The 25,172-nt window shown below is 44.5% G+C and overlaps 1 protein-coding gene across 1 annotated transcript; it reads right to left on the reverse strand.

Annotated features, from left to right (window-relative positions):
• On the reverse strand, positions 1–24,150 carry GP6 (glycoprotein VI platelet). The gene is given in 13 exon segments (XM_082605962.1): positions 1–1,953; positions 1,957–2,120; positions 3,009–3,059; positions 4,215–4,274; positions 5,411–5,464; positions 7,810–8,094; positions 12,367–12,624; positions 12,740–12,775; positions 16,463–16,551; positions 23,539–23,591; positions 23,780–23,826; positions 23,916–23,958; positions 24,053–24,150. Coding segments are annotated over 12 exon segments (1,161 nt in total). The 5' UTR covers positions 23,926–23,958; positions 24,053–24,150; the 3' UTR covers positions 1–1,899.
• Positions 24,151–25,172: the final 1,022 nt, after the last annotated feature.

Here is a 25,172-nt window from a genome sequence, read left to right on the forward strand (position 1 = left end):
TAGCGAATGGGCTGTGTTCCAATAAAACTTTATTGACAAAAACAAGTGGTGGGCCAGATTCAGCCACTGGCCACAGGTTGCTGGTCCTTGCTGTTGTCTGTTATTCTCAACTTTCTATTTTAAATTGGAGAAATAGAGGGAAAAGGTGAGGGAGAGAGATGTGGAGAGGAAAGGAGTTAAAGGAATAAAGAAGACAGAAATGAGAATTAAATAATGTCAGGGACATTCTCCAGGTCACAGTAGATTCTCTACATAATTAAACATGTGAAATCTCCACCACACATCCGTGAAAAGGACAATATTTCAACTATACTATTGAGAATTGAAGTTCAAAGACATTGCAGAGCTTGACAAAAGTCTCAGAACTATCAGGGCAGATAAACCCAGATCAGAAAGATATTAAAACCTCTCTCCAATAAAATTCTTCTCTAACAGTAGAAGGAGGTGACATCCCGCTGCACACCAGGATTCATCAGACATTAGGGGGACCTTGTAGCCTTGGCTGATATATAAGTGACAGATATAGCTGTGTGATTTTAATCCAATGTTTATTATAGTTATTCTCAGTGAGATGTTTGGTCTGATACACCTGTGATAGCTAGAAGTGGGAGTTCCTGAGGGAGATTTTAAATTTCTGATTTTATTTCTTTGGTTTCCCTAGAAGTATTTACATTTTGCTTTATTACAAGAGTCTGCTTTTTTCCAGCTTTATTGTGATATAATTGACAAATAGAAATTTTATATATTTAAGGTGTACAGTGTGATATTTTGTTATACATTTACGTTGTGAAATGATCACCACCATCAAGCTAACATATCCATCACCTCACATAGTGTGTGTGTGTGTGTGTGTGTGTGTGTGTGTGTGTGTGTAAGAAGTGTTTTCTATTTTGCCCTGATTTGCTGAAACGGAAAGATCTTTGGCCAGAGACGTTCTGGATATTTTTACTCAAAACACAGGAGAAAAACCTTGATAACTGTTGTCAACTTTTCTTTCTGTCTCCCTTGAAAATAAATTAAACTGTGTAATATTATGTTTGCCCTTATCAATCAGCCTAAGCAAATGGGAACTGAAATCACATCTTGACATCTTGTCAACTTACTATTTATAAAAAGTACCTGGCACTTTGATGCTTCTATACACACACATACAACACAAACCCTGAAAATATACTTCTCCTTCACTGTATAAAAAGTCACATCTCATCCTCTTTTCAAAACTCACACTTAGGGCTTCCCTGGTGGCGCAGTGGTTGAGAGTCTGCCTGCCGATGCAGGGGACACGGGTTCGTGCCCCGGTCTGGGAAGATCCCACATGCCGTGGAGCGGCCAGGCCCGTGAGCCATGGCTGCTGAGCCTGCGCGTCCGGAGCCTGTGCTCCGCAACGGGAGAGGCCACAACAGTGAGAGGCCCGCGTACCGCAAAAAAAAAAAAAAAAAAAAAAAAGAAAAGAAAAAAAAATAGCACAGGGTGGGCACAGGGGAAACGTGGGAGAGTTTTGTGCAAAGGATAGAACAGGTCAGCTGTGAGAGGGGGGAATATTAGAAGTCAATCTGGAACACATATTAGGGAAGGTTGAAGAAAGAGACAAGTGTGATGGGCCAATTAAGGTGCCACAAGGTCCCCAATGAGCAAGCTATCAGTGAGGAGACTATGGCATCCACTAGAGTCCTTCCATCCCCAACAAAGAGAGTCCTGGGACACAGAGCCAAACAGACACTGACTCAACAGCTCCTTGATGGGGTACCAAGAAGAACAACCCCCCCCCACCGCCCTCCTTTTCCACAGCTGTAGCCTCTATCCTTTTACTCTCACACTCCTCCACACTAAGTCCCCTCCCCACTCCCATGACCTATCTCTTAGATACAACCAAGCCTTGGGATTCTAATGATGGTATCCTCAGTTACGATCATCTGGTCGACCCCCATCCTGACAACTGTGTGACTTCGGGGTCTAAGGGAGGGGTGGGAGCGGCCTGTGGACAGCTCTGACCCGATGCATCAGGGGTTTCTTTCGACTGTGCCAATCTTCTGCCAGAAGCCCCACCAGGAGTATTAGAATCACAGCCCCAAGGCATATCCGGATCAGATTGCTCTTAGTGTAATACTGGAAGGCAAGACCTGGAGGAACAAGAGAGACAGGAGCTGATGATAAGAGTCCATCTCCACAGGGGGCCCAAGTTCGATCCCCAGTCGGGGAACTAAGATCCCACATGCCGTGGGGCAACTAAGCCCACGTGTCACGACTACAGAGCCCACGTGCCCTGGAGCCCGAGTGACACAACTAGAGAGAGAAAGCCCACACGCCACAATTAGAGAGAAGCCCTCGCACCACAATGAAAGAACCCGCATGCCTCAACAAAGACCCCGCGTGCCGTAGGTAAGACCTGACACAACCAAAAAAAAAAGAAAGAAAATAAATAAGTAAATAATCAATTTTTTTTATAAAAGACCTCACATGCAGCACGGTGCAGCCAAACAAACAAAAAAACAAACAAACAAAAAAAGCCCATCTCCAGGACCCACATACATACTGGGTTTCTCATAGCCGTATCCCTCATCTGAGACTCTATTACTCCCAGCTAGCTAGATGACAATCTCCTTTCTAGAAGGTTCCTCTCCTCCTCACCAAGGGTTAGGATCAGATAAGCCCAATTGTCTAAGCATCACCTCTTCCATACACCCCCTCACAGGCCTCTGATACAGCCTCACCCCACACGCAGACACTACCTGGTTATTTGGCTAATTGTGGAAGAAGAGACTGATGTAATGGGAGGGGAGAGAGATGACATTTATCTTTCTTTCTCTGACCTTTGAGAAGGTCACCTTCACACCTGATCCCTGCCCACTTCGGAGCTCCACACACTAACAGCCCCCCTCCACTTCATACTTTACACACCAGAACCCAAGGTCACAGAGCTGCAGCTTCTGTGTAGGGAAAGCAGCCAGCTTTGGGTAAAGACATGGGACGGGGAAAGGAAGTTGGTCCAGAGAAGGACACTTGCTCACCAGTTGGAGGGTCTGACTCCTTTGGAAGGACGGTGATGTTCCTAGAAGTTTCTGGGAATCAAAAAGGATACGTGTAAAGGGGTGGAACCATCTCTCCTACCCCTGTTTCTACCGCTATCCTGAACACATGCACTTGGGAGCTGGAATTCCAGGGTTATAAGAAGAGCATGAACTGTAGAGTCAGGGTGTTCCAGTTTGAACCCCAGACCCATCACTTATTAGATGCAGGGTCTCGGGCAAATGACTTCACATGTATGAGTCAGTTTTCCTATCTGTCTTGAGAGTGACTGGGAACCCAGAAAGGTTTTGAACAGAGGGTGAGGAGGAATCTCATCAGGGTCTTAGAAGGACCCTGCTGGCATCAGGAACCTAAAAAAAGCTAGAGTTGTGTGGACGCAGTGGAGATATCTAACCTGTCTTCTGGGGATCTGTCAAAGGTTTTTCATCTTGGGGGAAATGGAGACTTTTTTCTGGGGAAGCCAAGGGCAAAGAGAATGGCAGCATAAAGGAAGTATATGTGCATTGGACTGGAGGAATAAGAAAAATGTACTGTGTCCAGGTAACTATGATCTATTTGGGGCTGAAGCACGGGCTGTGCCTGGAAGCAATGGGAACAAGATTACACACACGGATCAGAGCCAAGTCAGAAGAGCAATCTGTAGGGATGAGCAATGGTCTCCCCATGATAGCCTTGGTGCTGCCATCTTGGAAACAGCCACATTACCCAGAACACTCTTCTGCCCCCAAGCTCAGAGCCCGTCTCCATCCCATCCTCATTTTCAAACCAAGGGCTTTCCTGGGAAGAATCAGGTGGTTTTGAGAAGCAGATTAAAAGCCTACAGCCTGACACAGACGTAGAGAACAAATGTATGGAGGCCAAGGTGGGAAGGGGGGAGTGAGATGAATTGGGAGAGGGGGATTGACATATATACACTATTGATACTATGTATAAAATAGATAACTAATGAGAACCTACTGTAGAGCACAGGGAACTCTACTCAATGCTCTGTGGTGACCTAAATGGGAAGGAAATCCAAAGAAGAGGGGATTATATGTATATGTATATCTGATTCATTTTTCTGTACAGTAGAAACACATTGTAAACTTTTTTAAAATTAAAAAAAAAAAGCCTACAGCCTGAGACGATGGAAGAGAGCCCAATCCTCCAACTCCTTTATGTTGAGCTCTGGGTGCCTGGATACTCACCAGTGGTGGAAACTTCGTTCACAAGTGAGTGGTTCAGTTTCTTGGAGGCTTCTGAGAATTCTAAGCAAGAGGATTATAAGGAATTGGGTAATGTCAGGTTTGCCCAGTAAGTCCCTTCTCTCCATACCCCTTCTGAGATATCCAGTCTCCCTGGAACCCATTTCTCTAACACACACTGCCCAGACACACAGGAAAGACAAACTCAAAAAGCCCAAAATAGACTGCCTTCTATTTCTGAGTGGCTTAATAAGGAATGAGGTGTCAGGTGTCATTTCGAGATGTCACAGCCTAGCGTACTATTTCTTTCTTTCTTTTTTTTAAATTTATTTTATTTATTTATTTTGGGCTGCACTGGGTCTTTGTTGCTATGTGCGGGCTTACTCTAGTTGCGGCGAGCGGGGACTACCCTTCATTGCGGTGCAGGGCTTCTCATTGCGGTGGTTTCTCTTGTTGTGGAGCATGGGCTCTAGAGCGCAGGCTCAGTAGTTGTGGCACACGGGCTTAGTTGCTCCGCGGCATGCGGGATCTTCCCAGACCAGGGCTCGAACCCATGTTCCCTGCATTGGCAGGTGGATTCTTAACCACTGCGCCACCAGGGAAGATCTAGAGTACAATTTCTTAAGACACAGGCTGACATCCGATACCGCCGGAAGCAGCTGAGATGCCATGAAAATTGGGAAGACCATGGCTCACACAAAAGGTAGTGCAGTGGTTCTCAAAGTAGCATCCTCAGACCAGCAGCATCAGCATCCCCTGGGAACTTGAAAATTATTGGACCCCACCCCAGACCCTCTGAATCAGAAACTCTAGGGGTCTAGGAATCTGTCCTTTATAAGCTCTCCAAGTGATTCTCAAGCCCACTACAGTCTGAGAACCACTGATCAATGGAATCAGAGACTCAGAACTGGAGCCCAGGAATCTACAATTTTACAAGCCACTCTGCTTATTCTTCTACAGGTTAGACATCATAAACCATCCCCGAAAGGCTGGAGAGAGGTGGGGATGTGGGACAGGATAGTCATATCTATACATTTATTATACCTTCTTTACAAGCAGAAATAAGGGATTTTAAAAATAAAGCAAATCTGTGAAAGAGGCAAATGAAATAAACTGAGAAATCTAGACAAAGAGGAGAAAGAAAAGGGGGTCCATGTGCCTTATACCACGGAAACCAGAGTGAATCCTCTGGAACTTACCTGTTACAGAGGAAGGTGGTTCTGTAGGCAACCAGCTGGGGGTAAAAGAGGTCCCTGAGAAATCAGAAAAAGAAAAGAGAGAGAATTCTGTGCTCTGTTAGGTATGGATCTGAGCAAACCCAGTTTCCTCACCTGGAAAACAAAAATAAAGACGCTTCCATCATTGGACTGTCGTGGGCGTTAAATAGCATTTGAAAGGCACACCTAGCACATTCTGGGGCTGATTAATGACACTCCCTGTAGCTGCCTTCCCTGCTTTTCAAACCTCAGTGCTTTCCTTTCTTCGGGATCTCTGTGACCTGCCGTCTTATCTGCCTTCCCTGGGAACAGACCGGGCTCTTGCCTCCTGGGAAGCAGATGAGGAGACAGAAACTATGGGATACATCTGGGGAAAGACAGGCATCCCATGTGGGGAGAAAAGGGAACTGCCTAAGGAATAAAACACAGCCCCGCTTTCCTCTCCCACCACCCTTGCTGCTTGCTTGTGGATTTTTTTTTTTTACCTAGACAAATCACAAGGCATTATTCATAGTATTAAAATTTCTTTTTCTTGGGAATTCCCTGGTGGTCCAGAGGTTAGGACTCCATGCTTTCACTGCTGAGGGCGCGGGTTCAATCCCTGGTTGGGGAACTAAGATCCCGCAAGCTGCACAGCATGACCAAAAAAATTTTAAAAATAAATAAAATTTAGGGTTTCCCTGGTGGTGCAGTGGTTAGGAGTCCGCCTGCCGATGCAGGGGACACAGGTTCGTGCCCCGGTCAGGGAAGATCCCACATGCTGCATAGTGGCTGGGCCTGTGAGCCATGGCTGCTGAGCCTGCGCGTCCAGAGCCTGTGCTCCGCAACGGGAGAGGCCACAACAGTGAGAGGCCCGCGTACCGCAAAAAAAATAACAATAGTAAATAAATAAATAAAATTTATTTTTCTTAATGTGTATACCCAGAATAATGGCCTCCCAAATATGACAGTATCCTAATCCCCAGAACCAGTGACTATGGTACCTTACATGGCAAAAGGGACTTTGCAGATATGATTAAGAATCTTGGGCTGATTCGCAGCAACATGGATGGATCTAGAGATTGTCATACTGAGTGAAATAAGTCGGACACAGAAAGACAAATATCACAAGATATCGCTCATATTTGGAATCTTAAAAAAAGGGTACAAATGAACTTATTTACAAAACAGAAATAGAGTCACAGATATAGAAAACAAACTTATGGTTACCAGGGGGAAAGCGGGGAGGGATAAATTGGGAGATTGGGATTGATGCATACACCCTACTATGTATAAAATAGACAACTAATAAGGACCTACTGTATAGCACAGGGAACTCTGCTCAATACTCTGTAATGTATAGGAAAAGAATCTTAAAAAGAGTGGATATACGTATATGTATAACTGAAACTCTTTGCTATACACCTGAAACTAACATAACATTGTTAATCAACTGTACTCCAATATAAAATTTAAAAAAAATTTTTAAATAAAAATAAGGGATCTCCCTGGTGGTCCAGTGGTTAAGACTCCACACTCTCAATGCAGGGGGCGCAGATTCGATCCCTGCTCGGAGAACTAAGATCCCACATGCTGCATGGTCCGGCCTAAAAATAAATTAATTAATTAATAAAATAAAGTAGGGAATTCCCTGGTGGTCCAGGGGTCCGTGCATCCACTGTAGGGGGCACAGGTTTGATCCCTGGTTGGGGAACTAAAGCTCCCGCGTGCCACTCAGTGCGGCAAAAAAAAAAAAAAAAGAAAAAAGAAATAAATAAAATTTTAAAAAATAAAAATAAAGTAAATGAAAAGACTGCATATATGTATATGTATAACTGATTCATTTTGCCGTGCACCTGAAACTAACACAACATTGTAAATCAACTATACTTCAATAAAACTTTTTTTAAAAAGAATCCTGGGCTGGGGAGATTACCCTGGACTACCTGGGTGGGTCCAATCACAAGGGTCCTTAAAAGCATAAGAGAGAGGCAGGAAGGAGGAAGAGTCAGAGATAGATTAGAAGATGCTATGATGCTGACTTTGATGATGAAGCAATGGACCATGGAAGCCAAGAGATGTAGGCACCTCTGGAAGCTGGAAAAGGCACCAGAAACCTCTCCTTGAGCCTCCAGTCAGCCTTGGCTGACACCTTTGTTTTATCCCCGCAGGACCCCTTTTTGACTTCTGACCTCCAGAGCTGTAAGGTAATAAATTTGTGATTTTTTAAACCCGTGAATTCATGGTGAATTGTTACAGCAGCACTCAGACCCTCATACACCCTCCAAAGCCTCTGTCTTCTCCTGCCCTCCCACTTTCTTCATGCCTATTGGTCCCTCCCCTTGGAGCTTCCACCAGGGCCTGTGAAGGCTGGGAGAAAAGGTTTGGTCTGCACCCCTAACCTGTGACCACGAGCTCCAGGGGGTCGCTGGGGGCCGACCACAGGTATGGAGATCTGCTGGAAAAGCTGTAGCATCGGTAGGTCCCGCTGTGGGCAGCAGTCACCGTGGTGATGGGAAAATCAGCCTGGTACCACCTGTCAGGTGTCTTGTAGGGCCCAGTGTCCCCCTCCTTGTACAGAGCAAATTGGTCAAAACTATACTGGCTCTGACACCGTAGAGTTACGTCCACTCCTGGGGCCACTGCCGTGCTGGGCTGGGCTGAGAGCGAGGGCTTGGTGAAAACTCCTGGGAGAGAAGAAAACTCTGGTATTAAAGATGGTGGCCCCTGTGGAAAACAGTATGGAGGTTCCTTAGAAAACTAAAAATAGAATTACCATATGATCCAGCAATCCCATGCCTGGGCATATAGCCGGACAAAACTCTAATTCAAAAAGATACATGCACCCCTATGTTCACAGCAGCATTACTCACAATAGCCAAAGCATGGAAACAACCTAAATGTCCATCAACAGATGAATGGATAAAGAAGATGTGGTACATATATACAATGGAGTACTACTCAGCCATAAAAAGGGATGAAATAATGCCATTTGCAGCAACCTGGATGCAACTAGAGATTATCATACTAAGTGAAGTAAGTCAGAAAGAGAAAGACAAATACCATATGATATCACTTATATGTGGAATCTAAAATATGACACAAATGAACATATCTATGAAATAAAAACAGACTCACCGACATAGAGAACAGACTGGTGGTTGCCAAGGGGGAGGGGGTTTAGGGGAGGGATGGAGTGGGAGGTTGGGGTTAGCAAATGTAGCTTTTATATACAGAATGGATAAACAACAAGGTCCTACTCTGTAGCACAGGGAACTGTATTCAATATCCTATGATAAACCATGATGGAAAAGAATATTTTAAAAAATAGAATGTATATATATATATATATATATATATATATATATATATATAAAACCGAATCACTTTGCTGTACAGCAGAAATTAACACAACATTGTAAGCCAACTATACTTCAATTAAAAAAATATTAGGGCTTCCCTGGTGGCGCAGTGGTTGAGAGTCCGCCTGCCGATGCAGGGGACACAGGTTCGTGCCCCGGTCTGGGAAGATCCCACATGCCGTGGAGCGGCTAGGCCCGTGAGCCATGGCCGCTGAGCCTGCGCGTCCGGAGCCTGTGCTCCGCAAGGGGAGAGGCCACAACAGTGAGAGGCCCGCCTACCGCAAAAAAAAAAAATATATATTAAAACTGAAAATAAATAAATAAATAAATAAAGATGGTGGCCAGTGTCTCAGCTGTGGGGATGGGAAGGTTCTCCCACCTCTTTCCAGGCTAGGGAACTTTCCAGCTGTATCCAGCCTAGAGAAGCTACTCTTCCCACCACCAGCTCACAAAGCAGTAAGGGAGCATGACAGGAGCGACATCACGGTACCCAGGCTCAAATCCTGGTTTTGCAGCTTAGGGGCTGGACGAATCTCCCCCTGTATCTGTGCCTCCGTGCTCTCTTCTATGAAATAGGAATGATTGGATGAGACAATATGTATTAAGCATTTAACAGAATACAGAATGCACAGCAAGCACCCAAAATATAATGGTAGTAACAAACTAGCTTAACCTGATATTATACTGTAAGCTTGTATTACAGTATACAATAGTTATATTGTAAACGTATTAGAGTGCCAGATTCCAGGTGCTGTTCCTAGACCATGCCATATATCATTCACTGAATCCTCACAAAGACCTATGCCTTCATCCCTATAAATATTCCCACTTTATACATGAAACTAAAGTACACAATGCTGAATCACTCGTCCGAGGTCACAGGATAGTATAAGTGGCAGAGCTGGAATCTGCAATCATGGAGGTTGGCTCCAGGCTGTCTGCTCCTAAAGGCGAACCTATCCTACTATGTAATTTGATATAATTATTGTCATCGTGGAGCATCACAAGCCGCGCCTGGAAAGCCATACTCACAACAGCCAAAGTTGCCTGATAGGGCTTCCCTGGTGGCGTGGTGGTTGAGAGTCCGCCTGCCGATGCAGGGGACATGGGTTCGTGCCCCGGTCCGGGAAGATCCCACATGCCGCAGAGCGGCTGGGCCCGCGAGCCATGGCCGTTGAGCCTGCGCGTCCGGAGCCTGTGCTCCGCAACGGGAGAGACCACAACAGTGAGGGGCCCGCATACCGCAAAAAAAAAAAAAAAAAAGTTGTCTGATAATTATGGCGCATTCATTCATTCAACAATTTTTTCCTCTGAGCAACTATTATGTATTAGTCTCTAGAAATAAAAATCCCATCAGGAAGAAAGAATAGCCAACAACTAATAGATAAGTAGGGCTTCCCCGGTGGTGCAGTGGTTAAGAATCCACCTGCCAATGCAGGAGACACGGGTTCCAGCCCTGGTCCGGGAAGATCCCACATGCCACAGAGCAACTAAGCCTGTGCACCACAACTACTGAGCCTGCACTCTAGAGCCCGCGAGCCACAACTACTGAAGCCCGCACGCCTAGAGCCCGTGCTCCGCAACAAGAGAAGCCACCGCAATGAGAAGTCTGCACGCTGCGACGAAGAGTAGCCCCCGCTCGCCGCAACTAGAGAAAGCCCGCGCGCAGCAACAAAGACCCAGTATAGCCAAAAATAAATAAATAAAAATAAATTAAGAAAAAAATAGATAAGTAAATGTGTGGCATACCAGATAATGATGAATGCCCTTTTAAATCGAGATGGAATTTTAAGTAGGGTGGTGAGGGAAATAATGAGAAGATAGTATTTGATGGGGGACTTCCCCAGCGGTGCAGTGGTTAAGACTCTGCACTTCCAGGGCAAGGGCGCAAGTTTGATCCCTGGTGGGGGAGCTAAGATCCCCCATGCTGTGTGGTGAGGCCAATAAATAAACAAATAAATAAGCTATCTTCTTTTAAAAATAAAATTTAAAAAAAGATAGGGCTTCCCTGGTGGCGCAGTGGTTGAGAGTCTGCCTGCCGATGCGGGGGACACAGGTTCGAGCCCCGGTCTGGGAGGACCCCACATGCCGTGGAGCGGCTGGGCCCGTGAGCCATGGCCACTGAGCCTGCATGTCCGGAGCCTGTGCTCCGCAACGGGAGAGGCCACAACAGTGAAAGGCCCGCATACCACACACACAAAAAAAGATAGTAGGGCTTCCCTGGTGGCACAGTGGTTGAGAGTCCACCTGCCGATGCAGGGGACACGGGTTCGCGCCCCGGTCCGGGAAGATCCCACATGCCGCGGGGCGGCTGGGCCCGTGAGCCATGGTCGCTGAGCCTGCACGTCCGGAGCCTGTGCTCCGCCCGTGCTCCGCAACGGGAGAGGCCCGCGTACTGCAAAAAAAAAAAAAAAAAAAAAAGATAGTATTTGAGTCAGCCCCCAAGGCACACTGGTGGACCACTGTACCTCAAGTAGTCAGGAGTTAGGGTGAGGCAAGCTAGGCACTCTCTTCGGATGAAAAAAAAAAAAAACCCTTCATAATCAAGATAAATATTATTTTAATGCAAATTTTAAAATAAAAATGAATGCAAACACATTTACAGGGAACAAAATATCAAGATTTTAAACAAAGACAGAATCCAACTGTGCCCAGGGGAGCCACGTTGAAGTCTGAAACATGAACCTACGCTACTGTATAACTTGCTATTATTACCATCAGAGCATCCTGATCCACGCCTGGCACGCAGCACTCACAAGAGTAAAAGCTGCCTGATAATTGGAGGCAAAAGGCTCAAAACGCTTTTATGGCTTTTTATGGTTCATTTTTTCCACGCTATGAACATAGCTGAAAAAATATTGAAAAGCTTAAAAGTAGATTACTAAAAGTCACTTTAAGTTTATTTTATTTATACAAAAAATAAACAGGATTCATTTTCATTTTACTCTCCTTGCTTTCATGGAAGCAAACTCAGTATTTTTTAAAGCCACTTCAGAAAATAATCATTTAAAAATGCATTAGCTAGAAAAGGATAAGCTGAGAACATTTTATTCCATCAAAAAATAAAAATAAAAACGCATAAACGTGGGACTTCCCTGGCGGTCCAGTGGTTAGGACTCCGCGCTTCCACTGCAGGGGGCATGGGCTGGATCCCTAGTCAGGGAACTAAGCTCCCGCATGCCACACAGTGCAACCAATAAAGAAATAAAATTTTTTTTCCAATGCAAAAATGTGGCTAGAGGGGTACGCATTTTTCGTCTTGTGTCAGGTTTGGATGTGGCTTGGAATGGCATTCCTGGAACTTGTCTTTACTTAAAATTGCGGTATTGTGTACATCGTGGATGTTTTTGCATTGATTTGGGTTTTTTTTAAGATATTGCATTAACGTATTACTTATGTTGATTACTGAGTTTTTTGGCACCTAAATTTAGCACTTAAAGCCAATGCCTCGCTTGCCCCACCCTAATCCCAACCCCTCTGGGATTTTGGATTGGGACTTTGGATTTACCGTCATCATAACCCCCTCTGTCTGAGCCCAGAACTGAGTACCACGCAGCCCTGCGGCTACAAGTCCAGCCACACCCCACGCCCAGTTACCAGTAGCAACCAGCTCCAGCTGGTTGCTGGGGGGAGACCAGCTGTTCCCGCTCTGATAGGAGCAGCGGTAGCGTCCGACGAAGCGTTTTTCCATGGCTGAGATGGAGAGCTCCGCCTGGTCCAAATACTTCCGGGATATCAGTTCCTCCAGGCGGTACAAGTCCGCGCCTGGAGGGCCCTCGCAGCTGATGGTCACCGGCTTCCCCAGGGGCACAAGGGAGCTGGGCCGGGCCTGGAGGGAGGGCTTGGGCAGTGGGCCTGGAAGGGAAGCAGAGCCTAGCAGAAGTCACCTTCCAACAGAGCCCCCTCCTGGGCTCTCCCACCCCCTCCTGCCCTCTTGCTGGCTGAACCCAGAAGAGGGATCTGGACTCACCTTTCTGAGCCTGTATCACCTGCCCCAGACACAGCCCTGAGGAAAGAAGCAAAAGGTCAATCACCAGGACCTCAGCATGAATCCACACTTCCTGCGTGTTGGGCACGGGGATGAGAAACTTGCATGCATTGGCTTTCTTTTCTTCTTCTTTTTTTAATTGTTATTTTATGTTGAGGGTATAGTTGATTAACAACGTGTTAGTTTCAGGTGTTCGCTTTCGTCATAAATTTTTTTCAAAGACACACGTGCACGTAATTGAAGTGAAAGAAGCCAGCCATAAAAGGCCATGATTGTATGATTCCATTTATATGAAACATCCAGAGTGGATCAATCTGTCCAGAGACAGTAGATGTGGGGGTGGCGGGTACCAGGAGGAGGGGGGATTGGGGAGTGATTGTAATGGGTATGAGATTTCCTTTTGGAGTGGTGAAAAGGCCTTGGAACTAGAGAGACGTGTTGGTTGCACAACATTGTGAGTGGACTACGTCATTAATGGTAAATTTTATGTGAAGTGTATTATTTTACCACAATTTTTAAAAAGCTGAACAGGGATTCCTTGCCGCACCCCCCACCTCCCTGCGGTACACTTCCCCATTCACACAGCTGGAAGGAGAAGGGAGCTGTGTGCTAGAAGGGGCTCTCACTTTTTTCCAGTTTCATAGAGATGTAATTGACATATAACGTGGTGTACGTGTAACAGTGTTGATTTGAGACATTTTTCTGTTGCAGGATGGTTACCACCATAGTACTAGCTGACACCTCTATCCCGACACATAGTTGCTATTTCTTGTCAGTGGTGAGAACACTGAAGATCTAGTCTCTTAGCAACTTTCAAGTATATATTACAGTATTATTAGCTATAATCACCATGCCATATATTAGATCCCGATGTGGTGTCTTGCATTAAATCATAAGTCAAGAGCTCTCAGGGTGCATTAATACTGGATTCCTCCCTATTTTATGCTTTTGGGTTAAATCAATATTCTCCCTATTTTGTGCTTTTTGGTTAAGTCATTATTATGACTGTGCAAATATTATTCACACCTGAGCATTATAATGTACCTATATACTATTTTTCTATTTATTTTCCCTAGGATCAATAATTGTATGGTTTATTTCCATCCACAGTGTTCCTTGAACCTATATCTAATTCTTTCCACAATTTTCAATAGCCTTTCCACGTAACTTTACACATCTATCAAACTGCATAATCTATAAATTCCACTTTTTTCCTTGGAGGTGCCTTCCCCCCATTTTCTCTTCTAACTGAACTAATTCTTCTCTAGGTTGAACTGCCCTTTTTCTCTCAAGCTAAGACTCTTTTTTTTTTTAACCGTTTTGCTCAGTTAGTAGCATTATCAGTTTAAGTCTCACTAGGGTTGCCAGATTTAGCAAATAAAAACATGGGACTCCCAGTGAAATTTGAATTTCAGGTAAACAACAAATAATATACAGCATATATTGCATAGTAGGTCCCATGAGGTCCACGATCAGGTAGATTCAAACACTAGCAGCATATTTCCGTGGTAAAGAATGTGGAGTTGGTGCAAACATTCCTTAGTTTATATTCGAGCCATAGTTGTGTGACCTTAAACAATATACTTCATCCTTCTGGGCCTCAGTTTTCTCACCTGTAAAATGGGAATAGTAGGCCCTACTTCATCAGGCTGTTATGGGGATTAAATGAGTTAAGTGTCCGTTTAAAAACATAGAATAACATATCTGTAAGTGCGACATGAGTGTCTTTACAGAATGACTAAGTGAATGAGAGGCAGTTTGTGTTCATAGTATACACTCTTATCCCCAGTAACACCAACTGTTTCCTTCCTTCTTAGCCGCTTGGAGCCTCTGTCCTTTTAGCGATAAAGTTCTTTTGAAGAAATAAGGAAATAATGCACACACGTGCCCAGAATAAAGCTTGATACGGAGAAGACAGTAAAAACGCATCTGAGCCCACCCCCAGTCCTGTTAAGGGGGACTCTTACTCCAGCCTTATTGAGGTTAATTGACAAGCAGAAAGCTTATGTATCTAAGGTTTACAGCATGATGACTTGTGAAATAATTACCACAATCAAGCTAACTAACACATCCATCCCCTCACGTAATTATCTTTTTTTTTTCTTGGTGAGAAATTTAAATGTACTCTCTTAGCAAATTTCAAGCATATGCTACAGTATATTAGCTATGGTCATCATTCTATAATTTGGATCCCCAGAAATTCTTCATCTGATAGCTGGAAGTCTGTACCCTTTGACCAACATCTACCTCCCCATTTCCCCCACCCCCAGGCATCTACCAATCTACTCTCTGCTTTTGTGGGGTTTTGAGATTCCATGTATAAGTAAGATCCTGCAGTATTTGTTTTTCTCTATCTGGATTATATCGCTCAGCATAGTACCCTCAAGGTCCGTCCACATTGTCACAAATGGCAGAATTGTTTGCACCAGTACCATGAGGGCTACTGACAAGCTAAATCTGTAATCTAGCCTTGATACCAAATCCACATTAAACAAAATTAAAAATTAAAACACAACAAGGGGGCTTCCCTGGTGGCGCAGTGGTTGAGAGTCTGCCTGCCGATGCAGGGGACACAGGTTCGTGCCCCGGTCTGGGAGGATCCCACATGCCGCGGAGCGGCTGGGCCCGTGAGCCATGGCCGCTGGGCCTGCACATCTGGAGCCTGTGCTCCACGACGGGAGAGGCCACAGCAGTGAGAGGCCCGCGTACCGCAAAAAAAAAAAAAAAACACAACAAGGACCAATTGTATAGCACAGGGAACTCTCCTCAATACTCCGTAATGGCCTGTATGTGAAAAGAATCTTAAAAAAGGTGGATATGTTTATATGTATAGCTGATTCACTTTGCTGTACGCCTGAAACTAACACAACATTGTAAATCAACTATACCCCAATAAAAATTAACAACAAAAAAAGCGAAGAGCCAAGGAAATGTTTAAATACTGTGGAATAATATTCAGCTATTTAAAAGAATAAATTAAAAACTATACATGTCTACTGCTATGTGTCAAAAAGTAAGCTGCAGAATAATGTGTACCATGTGTTCTTATTTTTATAAGAATAAACTCTATGTATGTATGTGTACACGTTTGTACTAAAAAATTAAGATAAATGTCGAAGGATAAACAAGTATTGGTTACTGTTGGTGAGTTAAGGGGGGCTTAGAACAGAATTCATTGTTTTCTTATATGTCCTCTTACAACTTGTAAAAAGAAGCATAAACTTTTATAAAGAATCTAATAACAGTTTAATAAAAAATAAAAAGAAACCATACACAACAAGGACCTACTCTATCACAGGGAACTATACTCAGTATTTTGTAATAACCTATAAGAAAAAGAATCTGAAAAAGAACATATATATGAGTCACTGTGCTGTACACCTGAAACTAACACCACATTGTGAATCAACTATATTTTAATTAATTAATGAAAATTAAAACAGCATGTAGTAGTGGGAACGTTGCAGCCAACACTGGGAGACCTGTATTTATTTTTTGACTCAGCCATGAATAAACTAGAGTAATTCAAACAAACACCATCTCCCTGGGTTCCCAGTTTTCCCACCCAACAAATAAATGAGGTGACCCTTGGTCACCTCCTGCCCTGAAAATTTCCTCTTGCCTCTTGTACTGATGCAATTTTTTAAAAAATTCTTTGTCTCATAGCCCACTGCCTATCCCTCAGCATTTTGCAGATTGACTCACCAAGACAGAAGAAGGCAGCCATGGATGGGGACATGGTTTCTCGGCCTGTCCTGAGCTGTATAGCCCAGGAGGGAAGCCCTGGGTGCGGGCTGGAGCAGAGATACAGGATGTGATCGGAATGAAGAATGCTCTCCTCCCTTCCCCCATCAGCCTGGCTTTTCCTAATTGAGACTCATCAAGCTGGAGGCGTCCCCTCAGTAGAATGACTTGCACACAAGCTCCAAGGAGCCTGGCTTATCTCGCTGTCACCAGCCCAGTGTCCCAGCAGGTCTGCCTAGTGAGGCATCGTCTGCGTTTTGATACTCCCAGAAGCTCCCTGGCACTCATTAGGGACATGCAAGTCAAAACCACAATATCACTTCACACCCACGAGGATGGCTCTATCAAAAAGACAGATATTAACAAATGTTGGTGAGGAAATGGAGAAGTTGGAGTCCTCATGCTTTGCTGGTAGGTGTATAAAATGGTGCCTCCGCTGTGGAAAACATTTCCTCAAAACGTTAATTAGTGAATGATTCAGCAACTCCACTTCTGGGTATACACCCCAAAGAACTGACAGCAGGAACTTGAACAGATATTTGTATATATACCTGTGTTCACAGCAGCATTATTCACAATCGCCAAAACATGGAAACAACTCAAATGTCCATTGATGGAAGGATAAACTGCGGTGTATACATACCACAGTGGAATATTGTTCAGCCTTTAAAAGGAATGAAATTCTGACACAGGCTATGACCTGGATGAACCTTTAAGTCATTAGGCTAAGTGAAATAATCCAGACCCAAAAGACGACACATTATATGATTCCATTTATATGAAATATCCAGAATAGGCAAATTCATAGAGACAGAAAGTACTCTGGAAGTTATCAGGGGCTGTGGGAAGGGAGAATGGGAAGTTATTGCAGCATTTTAGATCTCTACCGGGGTAAAATGCATGGAAACTTTGATAAGTGTTTTGAACAAGGTGTTGACACAGAACACTATCTGACAGATCTCTGTAATAGAACGGTTTCAGGGAACTTCTCTTTGGAGCGGTGATGTTTGAGGTTATGCCTGATGGTAAGAAATATTCATAGAGGAAAGGCAGCACGTTCAGCCTGCCCTAAAGTCTTGATGAAATAAAGAGCTTGGGGCTTCCCTGGTGGCGCAGTGGTTGGGAGTCCGCCTGCCAATCAGGGGACACGGGTTCGTGCCCTGGTCCGGGAACATCCCACATGCCGTGGAGTGGCTGGGCCCGTGAGCCATGGCCGCTGAGCCTGCGCGTCCGGAGCCTGTGCTCCGCAACGGGAGAGGCCACAACAGCGAGAGGCCCACGTACCGGAAAAAAAAAAAAAAGAAGAAAAGAAATAAAGAGCTTGGCATTTTCATGTAACCAGAAAATGATTGGTGTAGCTGGACTTAAGTGAGAGAAAACGAAGACTGAAGAGATTATAGGGGTCAGATCAGGATGGCCCAACTTCAGCAGGTGATTCCTTTTAATGATCTTTTATTTCTCTTAGTTGAAGGATAGTTAATTTACAATGTTGTATTAGTTTCACTTGTACACACAGCAATTGTTATACATACATACATATACATGTGTATTCTTACATGTATAAATGCATGTATGTATGTATATATATGTAGGTATGTATATTCTTTTTCATATTCTTCTCCCTTATAGGTTATTACAAGATATTGAGTATAGTTCCCTGTGCTATACAGTAGGTCCTTGTTGTTTACCTATTTTATATATAAGTAGTGTGTATCTATTAACCCCAAACTCTTATCTCCCCACCACCACCCGCTACCCGCTTTGGTAACCGTAAGTTTGTCTTCTCTGTGAGTCTATTTCTGTTTCGTAAATGAGTTCATTTGGACCAGGTGGCTCTTTGTTGCAGTAGGGGAGGTCTGTCCTGTGTATTAATAGGGGTAGCAGCATCCCTGGCCTCCACCCACTAGATGTCACTAGCACCACGCCCCCTCCAGTTCTGACAACCAAAAAACGTCTCCTGTCCCCTGGGGGGAGCAGAATCACCCCCAGTTGAGAACCGCTGGGTTACATCATTCAGGGACTTAGAGGGCAAGATAAGCTTGGATGCACAAATCTCTTTATAACACTCCTCACTTTTTAAGCATTCCCTCATTTGAACCTCACGCAAGCCTGAGAAACGGGTTCTGCTTTAGTCCCATTCTGGTGAGAAAACTTGAGCTTAGAAGAAAATGTGCTTTTCTAGGTGAAGCTTGGGTGCTGGGAGCCAAATAGCTCACTTTCCTCTGGTTTGGCACACGTTCCCGTGGATCTAGGCAGAGTCTCTCCCTTGTTTACTTGACGTATGCCGTTTAGTTCTCATTTCTTTTCTCCATCTCCAAGGAACAACTCTACAATATCTCACGTGAATTAGTTCATTTCTGCAAAACGTGATTTCATACCGTGCAAACGTCTACTGTATCGTAAACTGTGCGATGCTGTGGACGTCATTCGTCTCTCCATTGCCGAGATTTCACAGTCCATTCATACATCTGTAGAATATCGATTTGCTTCCAACACATTTATCCCTCCACTGTCCCAGTAACAGACAGCCACATGATATCCAAGTATCTCCAAAATCAACAATTCTGAGCTAAATATCATTCTACGTGTGCCTCTGTGGACATGTGAAATGTCCTTGAAATATGCACCCAACAGCAAATGCCAGCTCTTAAGTGCATCTTTCACTTACTTACTGCCAAGCTGAACTCTGCATTCGCCGCACCAGTTTCTTCCCCCCAACAGTGCGAGAGGATCCCCACACCTCCCCAGTACCCCCAACGTGTGGGGTTACCCAGTTTGGGACTGACAGGTACACACTGCTATACTTAAAATGGATAAGCAACAAGGACCTATGTACCGCACAGGGAACTCTGCTCAGTACTCTGTAACAACCTAAATGGGAAAAGAATTTGAAAAAGAATAGATGCATGTCTATGTATAACTGAATCACTTTGCTGTATGCCTGAAACTAACACAACGTTGTTAAGCAACTGTACTACAATGTAAAATTAAAAGTTTAAAAAAATGTGGGATTACCCAGCCTTCCAATCTCTGCCAGTCCGATGGTATATTAGCTTGCTAGGGCTGCCATAACAAAGCATCACAAACTGAGTTTCTTCAACAATAGAAATTTATTGTGTCATGGTTCTGGAATGTAGAAGTCTGAGGTCAAGATACTGGCAGATTTCCTTCTGAGAACTGCGGGGTGGAGGTCAGGGCAGAGTTGGGGGGACTTGGTGCGTGCCTCTCTCCTAGCTTCTAGCGACTTGCTGGCAATCTTTGGTGTCCCTTGTCTTATATTTTTAAATTTTTATCTTTTTATTAATTTTTAATGGTAGTTGACTGAAGATGTGTTAGTTTCTGGTGTACAGCAAAATGACTCAGTTATACATACATACATTCTTTTTTTATATATTAATTTTATTTATTTATGGCTGCGTTGGGTCTTCGTTGCTGCATGCGGGCTTTCTCTAGTTGCAGCGCGTGTGTTTCTCACTGTGGTGGTTCTGTTGCAGAGCACAGGCTCTAGGCGCACGGGCTTCGGTAGTTGTGGCTCTCGGGCTCTGGAGCACAGGCTCAGCAGCTGTGGTGCACAGGCCTAGTTGCTCTGCAGCATGTGGGACCTTCCTGGACCAGGGATCGAACCTATGTCCCCTACCCTGGCAGGTGGATTCTAAACTACTGTGCCACCAGGGAAGTCCCTCGTATATATATTCTTTTTCATGTTCTTTTCCATTATGGATTATTACAGGATATTGAAGAGAATAATTTTTAAATGTGTACACGATCATTCAGCTAGCGGGTGCAGAAGAGAATCTGAACCCTAATCAGCCCAGCTATTCTAGACTCGGAGCTCTTACTACTGTGCTCTCCCACCAAATGTCACTCCCCAACACCGTCCACATTACTGCTCTCCCTGGGTCTGTTTCCATCAATCAACACACATTCTCAATTCCCCTCTATTTCTTCTACTCTCCACTCCAAACCACTTGGCCTCATTTCACTGACCCTACCATTCACTTTCTTCTTTACTTCCTCTCATCAAAACTTACTGAATTATTTTTAATACCAACTCCAATTCCTCTCCTGTCATTCACATCTCTTTTTGATTGTGTTCTATTTATTTTTTTAACATCTTTATTGGAGTATAATTGCTTTACAATGGTTAGTTTCTGCTTTACAACAAAGTGAATCAGGTATACATATACATATGTTCCCATATCTCTTCCCTCTTGCGTCTCCCTCCCTCCCACCCTCCCTATTCCACCCCTCTAGGTGATCACAAAGCACTGAGCTGATCTCTCTGTGCTATGTGGCTGCTTCCCACTAGCTATCTATTTTACATTTGGTACTGTATATATGTCCATGCCACTCTCTCACTTTGTCATAGCTTACCCTTCCTCCTCCCCGTGTCCTCAAGTCCATTCTCTACATCTGCACCTTTATTCCTGTCCTGCCACTAGGTTCTTCAGAACTTTTTTTTTTTTTTTTAGATTCCATATATATGTGTTAACATACGGTATTTGTTTTTCTCTTTCTGACTGACTTCACTCTGTATGACAGACTCTAGGTCCATCCACCGCAATACAAATAACTCAAATTTCATTTCTTTTTACGGCTAATATTCCATTGTATATTCTACAGATGTATGAATGGACTGTGCCACATTTTCTTTATCCATTCTTCTGTCGATCGACACTTAGGTTGCTTCCATGTCCTGGCTATTGTAAATAGAGCTGCAATGAACATTGTGGTACATGACTCTTTGAATTATGGTTTTCTCAGGGTATATGCCCAGTAGTGGGATTGCTGGGTTGTATGGTAGTTCTATTTTTAGTTTTTTAAGGAACCTCCATACTGTTCTCCATAGTGGCTGTATCAATTTACATTCCCACCAACAGTGCAAGAGGGTTCCCTATTCTCCACACCCTCTCCAGCATTTACTGTTTGTAGATTTTTTTTTTTTGCGGTACGCGGGCCTCTCACTGTTGTGGCCTCTCCCGTTGCGGAGCACAGGCTCTGGATGCGCAGGCTCAGTGGCCATGGCTCACAGGCCCAGCTGCTCCGCGGCATGTGGGATCCTCCAGGACTGGGGCACAAACCTGTGTCCCCTGCATCGGCAGGCAGACTCTCAACCACTGCACCACCAGGGAAGCCCTGTTTTTGATGATGGCCATTCTGACCAGTGTGAGATGATATCTCATTGTAGTTTTGATTTGCATTTCTCTAATGATTAGTGATGTTGAGCATCCTTTCATGTGTTTGTTGGCAATCTGTATATCTTCTTTGGAGAAATGTCTATTTAGGTCTTATGCCCATGTTTGGATTGGGTTGTTTTTTTGATATTGAGCTGCATGAGCTGCTTGTAAATTTTGGAGATTAATCCTTTGTCAGTTGCTTCATTTGCAAATATTTTCTCCCATTCTGAGGGCTGTCTTTTTGTCTTGTTTACGTTTTCCTTTGTTGTGCAAAAGCTTTTAAGTTTGTGTTCTATTTATTTTAATTGCATAACTAAAGGGGGAAGTTCACCAAAACTAGGGGAAAACCATAAGCCCCGCGGCCTAAACACCCTCTGCATCATTCCCTTCCCCAAGAGTAACTCTTCTGTAGTTGAATTATTGCAATTTGGTTCCTTTACAAAGAACATTTCCTTGTTCTTTTTTTGCTGCTCCAAAGGCTTCAGCTCTCAGAAACTCCTAGAACGTTAGACTGAAACTCCACTAGGAACTGCCTCTTTGCCCAATTTTTTTGTAACGTGGCATGCAGGACCTTAGTTCCCCGACCAGGGATCCAACCCGCGCCCCCTGCAGTGGAAGTGCCAAGTCTTAACCACTGGACCGCCAGAAAAGGCCCTCCTCCTTGCCCAACTTGACTCTTACTTCTTTTTATAAATTTTATTTATTTATTTTTGGCTGCGTTGGGTCTTTGTTTCTGCACACGAGCTTTCTCTAGTTGTGGCGAGTTGGGGGGGCTACCCTTCCTTGCAGTGCATGGGCTTCTCATTGCAGTGGCTTCTCTTGTTGCGGAGCACAGGCTCTAGGCACGTGGGCTTCAGTAGTTGTGGCACGTGGGCTCAATAGTTGCGGCTCACAGGCTCTAGAGAGCAGGCCGAGTAGTTGTAGTGCATAGGTTTAGATGCTCCGCGGCATGTGGGCTCTTCCCTGACCAGGGCTCGAACCCAAGTCCCCTGCATTGGCAGGCGGATTCTTAACTACTGTGCCACCAGGGAAGCCCGCCTCTTACTTCTTGGCCTCTCCTTGTATTTGGTACCAGTGAGCTCTCCTTAAACACGCCTGGACAGCCGCTCCTGCTCAGTGACCCAACTCATCCTCAGTGCCTGCTCCCTCTTTGCTAAGGGCCAGATCATGTGATGTGCCTCTCTCAGTAGACCATGAGTTCCTTAAGACCAGAAGCTATGCCAAGTGAAGGGTAAATTGGAGTTTTTGTCCTATTTTTGCAATTGTTCTCTTTGACACTGATTTGAAATAAAAACCAATATGCAAAACAGAAGGAAAAAAAAAAAAGACCAGAAGCCGTATCTTACTAATATGTATATCGTCAGCACAGGTCCAAAGAAAGAGTCAACTTCTGTGAACATTTGTTAAATAAGCAAATGAGTGGGTAAATACACAAGGAACCAGGAATCCGTTGAGAGATATGTGATGCGTCCCAGATTTCTTCATGGTTGACAAGGCTTCTCTATTCTTGAGTCTTTGCGGGGGCTCCAAGGTGATGAGTGGCGTGGGTACATGAGTAGGACAACTCATGAAGCCCCATTTTCCTTAAGGGGCACTTGAACCCTGGAGTCCACACAGCCAGTTCTGGCTCTGCTCTCTGGACAAGGTGAAGGTGGCATACACACAGGGCCATTTTGAGGAATCCTCAATGGTGCAGGACAGGAGTGAATCCCCGCTCCCTGTCAGGGGGTCCTGGTGTAGCTGAGCAGAAGACTCGGAAGACTCTGGTGGGTCTTCCTCTGGGTGGGCCTGCCAGCATGAAGATACAGAGTGAGGGGAGGACACCTGGGGGAGGGAGCAGGGGAAGGAAGAAAGACTCACATGCATGTCCATTTGTCTGTCCTCCTCAGGCAGGATATCCACTGAGACATCATCTGCAAGAAAAGAGGAGAGGATAGGCTTCCAGAAGAGCCTTCAGATTATCCAGTCTTGCCGTCCAGAGATGGGTGACTGAAATCGGGGAAGGGCAGTGACACCACGCCCGGTGAGGTTTGCCCCAACCTTCTCGGCTTCTCCTACGATGCCTTCTATCTTCCCCACCCTGGCTACCCCTACTTCTCACTCCTCGTACGTTGATTTTCTTCCTGGGAGTCCATGTCTGCGCTGGAGCTAAGGGAAAGGAGATAGACGCGTTAAGGTAGGTCTGAGAAATGAGACAGACACAGCATCCTCTACTCAGAGAGTCCAAATTTTCCTACCTGTTATCATTCACTTGGTTCTTGGTGTCATCCTCAGTGGCTCCTACAGAGAGTCCATGATCAGAGTCCTGGTAGGGGACCCACAAAGCCCCTCCCCACACTCCTCCCAGGTTAACTCTTCCCCCTCCAGGACGTACTGCTTTTGGCTCGACACCAGCACCGGCAGAGGAGTAAGATAAGGAGGAAGAGGAAAGGTAGAATGCTGATGACTGAAGTCACAATCACAATGGGAAGGTATCCATCTCCAGGAGGATTTAGGTAGACTTCAGGTAGATCTAGGAATTAGTAAACAGTAAAGATCTGTTATTGATCTCCTCTTGGATTAATTCATCCATTCAATAAATATTTATTGTGTGTCTTCCATATACAAGGCAAGTTATTGGATGTTTTGGAAACTGTAGTGAATCTACCCAATAACAGAGTCTAGACATGTGAACCAATACACAGAAGTTGTTACTCTTATTATATGATAAAACTATCCACCCTGCATTATAAGAGAGATTTCTTTGGGAGATGATCCCTGAAGGATAAGAAACACATAGATCTCCGAAGTGCAAGAAGAACTGCCTTCCAGGAAGAGGGAACAACATATGCAAACTCACAGGTGAGAAGGAGTTTTGTGTGACCCACACACAGAAAGGACAAATGGTACTTAATGTGAAAAATGGCTCTTGGTAAAGATAGAAAGGTCAGGAGATATCAGCAAAGGTCCCAAACACTGGAAGCTGAGGAGAAGAGTCTGGATTTAAGTCTAAATGTAATAATGACCCACAAAGGGATTAACAAGCAGTGAGGTTGTAATTTTTTAAATTACTACATTTCTGGTGTGATAAATGAATTTAAGGGGCCAGGTGGAAAGTGGAGGGACAATTAGGGAACATGCTACAGGCAGCTGCATGACAAATGATCATGTAATGACAATGTGGTGGTGATGAAAAATAAAAGGGAGTGGATTTGAGGAGTTTTTGAGGATAGAAATGATGAGCTTTGAGATGTAGAGATGGAGCAGATGGGCACTGAGCAGAAGAGGGGCACCGTATAGCATTCTCAATGAACTGATCATTGGAGAGGATGGATGGCATCTATTGAGATGGGAAGACCAATACAAGGAGGAGGTTCTCAGATTTGTTGAGAGTTCTGCCGAGATTCTCATTAGGTGTCTGAGCAGATGTCAAAGATTCCATTGGATAAGAAATTCACAGGAGCATTTTTGACTGGAGTGAGTGATAACTTTGATAGCCATCACCAGACACTGGA

Source organism: Mesoplodon mirus, assembly GCF_964341445.2.
Source record: "Mesoplodon mirus genome assembly, chromosome: 19".
Taxonomy (NCBI): domain Eukaryota; kingdom Metazoa; phylum Chordata; class Mammalia; order Artiodactyla; family Ziphiidae; genus Mesoplodon; species Mesoplodon mirus.